The sequence below is a fragment of the Propithecus coquereli genome, unplaced genomic scaffold, assembly GCF_000956105.1.
Source record: "Propithecus coquereli isolate 6110/MARCELLA unplaced genomic scaffold, Pcoq_1.0 Scaffold193, whole genome shotgun sequence".
Taxonomy (NCBI): domain Eukaryota; kingdom Metazoa; phylum Chordata; class Mammalia; order Primates; family Indriidae; genus Propithecus; species Propithecus coquereli.
In genome coordinates this window covers 1,267,643-1,270,637 of record NW_012144190.1, presented here as the reverse complement: position 1 = coordinate 1,270,637, position 2,995 = coordinate 1,267,643, and the positions used below count along the sequence as shown (strand labels likewise).

The window sequence follows — 2,995 nt, the reverse complement described above, 5'->3', positions numbered from 1 at the left end:
AGGTGGGGAAGGTCAGGAGGACGCTGGCTCCACCCTCCTCCCTGACGTGGCTCCTGGGGACAGAGGCCAGCGTCCACCCAGCCCTCAGCAGTGACGTGGGGCTGCCATGTCTCTCTGCCCCAGACTCTCCTGAGAACTTGACCGTGACTGTCGTCCGAGGAGACGGCTCAGGTAGGCCGGGCCTTCCCTGGGCTGTGGGAGCAGGGCCTGTTCAGCCAGGGCAGGCGCGTCCTCCTCACCCTGGACTCACCCCGGTCACCTGAGACCCCTTTGTGGTGACCCCACGACCCCTCCCTCCCCTCAGATGCCTCGACACCCCCTCGGCCCACAACAAGGACAGGGCGACACTCACAGCGGAACCGGCCTCCAGACCCCCTGTCACCCGTCTCCTGAACCCTCCTTCAGCCTCATCTTTTTATTTCCCAGTAGTTTATGTGCTTGTGGGTGGGTGACACGGTCACATGGGTGACAATTCCAAATGTACAGCAGGGTGTGTCCTCGGAGGCCTGTCCCCCTCCCCAGAACCCACCAGTGTCCACACAGGCTGCTCTGAGCCTTGGTCTGTTCACCTGCAGGACCTCAGAGGGGGTTTGAAGTCAGTAGTGCGGACTGTCCCTGTGCTCCTCTGGGACTGTGTGGTGTCCCATTGCATGGATGGATGCTGATTCTACATATATCTTATGCTAATGGAAAATCATGGCATTATTTTATCCTACCAACCGACACACTGCAAGGAATATCTTCTATCTTCTTTCATACCTGTGTGTATGTCTGTGGGATAAATTCCTAAAAAAAAATAAATGGGTCCTAAGTTTTCTTTGAGAAATATGATCAAGTGTTTCTGGATCGAGGGTGTACAAGTTACATTCCCAACAGGGAGGGTTGAAAGTGTGTGTTTTCCTCTACTTCAATCCCTGCCTATGTGTCTGTTCCCCTCACCAGTCTCTCTGTCCTTCCTTCCTGTCTTCAGATCTCTCTGTCTCTCTGACCCTCTGTCTCTTTCTCTATAGCACCCACAGCTGTGGGGAACGGCTCATCTGTGTCAGTCCTGGAAGGTCAGTCCCTGCGCCTGGTCTGTGCTGCTGACAGCAACCCCCCTGCCAGGCTGACCTGGACCTTGGGGAGCCTGACCCTGTACGCCTTGCAGCCCTCAAGCCCTCTTTTGCTGGAGCTGCCTCGAGTGCACCTCAGGGATGAAGGAGAATTCACCTGCCGAGCTCAGAACCCTCTGGGCTCCCAGCACGTCTCCCTGAGCCTCTCCCTGCAGAGTGAGTACACAGGTGGGTGGGGGAGGATCTAGAGGAGGAGAATACACCTGCCGCACCCTCAGGGTCCACCCAACAGTCCTCTGAGCTACAAAGGGAGGCTCGGCTGTGAGGCCTGGAACTTCCCTGCGACCCAGAGCATCACTGTCCTCTTCCTGCCCTGCAAGGGGTCTGGGGTGGGGTGAGGGGAGGAGGTGGACCTTGGAGGGGAGGGGCTGGGGCCTGGACAGGGGTGTTTGGGGAGACAAGGTCCTCGCTCTGCAGGGCTGGGACTAGGGTGAGACACATCAGGAACTCACCTTGGGTACGAAATTTTAGAAGACAAAAGGACAAAGTAGTCAGCAATCAAGGGAAGTAATATTGTGCTGCAGTGATCTTGTTTAAACAATAAAATTGAACACAATGAAATCAATGATGAACAAAATTTCAAAATCTTAAATATAGACAGGCGCACCCGGCACTTCCATGTGTCACTGGTCCCCCCAGCAGCCTCCCCCTTCCTCCCTCCCATCCCTGTTCTTTGCCTCTGATATGGGGGGAGGGGAAGAGGAGCCCAGGGCCCTACAGGGGTGGGCGGAGGAGAGACCCCGCTCTTGGAGGCGAGTCACCAGAGCGGCTCTCGTGCGTCTGCAGGCACAGTGCGGCCCGTCTCAGGGCTGACGCTGGGGGCTGTCTGCGGAGCTGGAGCCACAGCCCTGGTCTTCCTGTCCTTCTTCGTCATCTTCTTTGTGTAAGCATTGACCTTGAGGGGAGGGCAGGCTGGGAACAGGGTCCCTGAAGCCAGAGCTGGGGGCGACTGGGTGGGTCATGAGCTTGAAGCAAGGGCAAGAAGGAGGTCAGGGGTGCACAGTGAGAATTTCACGAGCTGCCTTGTTTTGGGGGCTTCTAGTCTATGGCAAACCTGGGGCTCCCTATCCAGGAGCGAGGTGTGTGTGTTCTCAGTATTGGCATCTCTGGGACTGGAAACTTCTCTGCCACCACGGTCACCCCTCCAGCCCCTTATTAGGAAACAAAGGTGGGGTCAGCCTGCCCACTGTGCTCTGATCTGCCCAGACTGAAGGCTCTCTGATCTCTCCTCTCAGGCTGAGGTCCCATAGGAGGAAGGCGGCAAGAGCAGCAGCAGGCATGGGGGACACAGGCTTAGAGGAGGCAGACCCTGTCAGCGTCCCAGTCTCTCAGGTAAGTGACATGGGCATCTCCACATCCAGCTTCCAGCCTGGACACCTCCCACAGGATGGCCTCCAGGATTGCTCAGCTGGGCAGGGCCAAAGTTGTCTCCTCATCTCCTCCTCCTACCTAAAAGCTACTCGCTCTGCAGCATTCCCCATGTTGCCCACAGCACAGAAGCCCATCCTTTCTGCTTCCTCCATGGCCCGCCACACCGAAAGAGTTACCTCCTGTATGTCCTTTCTTTCTTCCCCTATGGCCAAAAGTTCACCATGTTTGCCCATTTTTCCCCTAAGAATAGCCAGCATTGGTCCCCACCCTCCATCCTGACCCCTCTCATTGCTGAGGCCTCAGGTTCTCTTCTTGGACCCCCTCACCTCCCTGCCTCTCACCTCCCCTTCTCTACCTGGAGGGATTGTCCAAAAGCCATCAGTGCTCAGTCCTTCTGCATTCGAACAGCTGCTCCCCCACCCCCAACACTGCTAGAACAGAGGCCAAGAAACATTTTCTGTAAGGGCCAGATGGCAAATATGTTTGGTTCTGTGGGCTATATAGTCTCTGCT

The 2,995-nt window shown here is 56.4% G+C and overlaps 1 protein-coding gene across 1 annotated transcript in view; it reads left to right on the top strand.

Annotated features, from left to right (window-relative positions):
* LOC105809260 (sialic acid-binding Ig-like lectin 8) overlaps window positions 1-2,995 on the top strand; it is a 14,154-nt gene that overhangs the window by 5,653 nt on the left and 5,506 nt on the right. Inside the window, exons 3-6 of the mRNA XM_012643011.1 lie at window positions 124-171; window positions 1,011-1,268; window positions 1,899-1,995; window positions 2,348-2,535. Coding sequence (XP_012498465.1) covers window positions 124-171; window positions 1,011-1,268; window positions 1,899-1,995; window positions 2,348-2,535 — 591 coding nt within the window. The remainder of the gene's footprint in view (window positions 1-123; window positions 172-1,010; window positions 1,269-1,898; window positions 1,996-2,347; window positions 2,536-2,995) is intronic.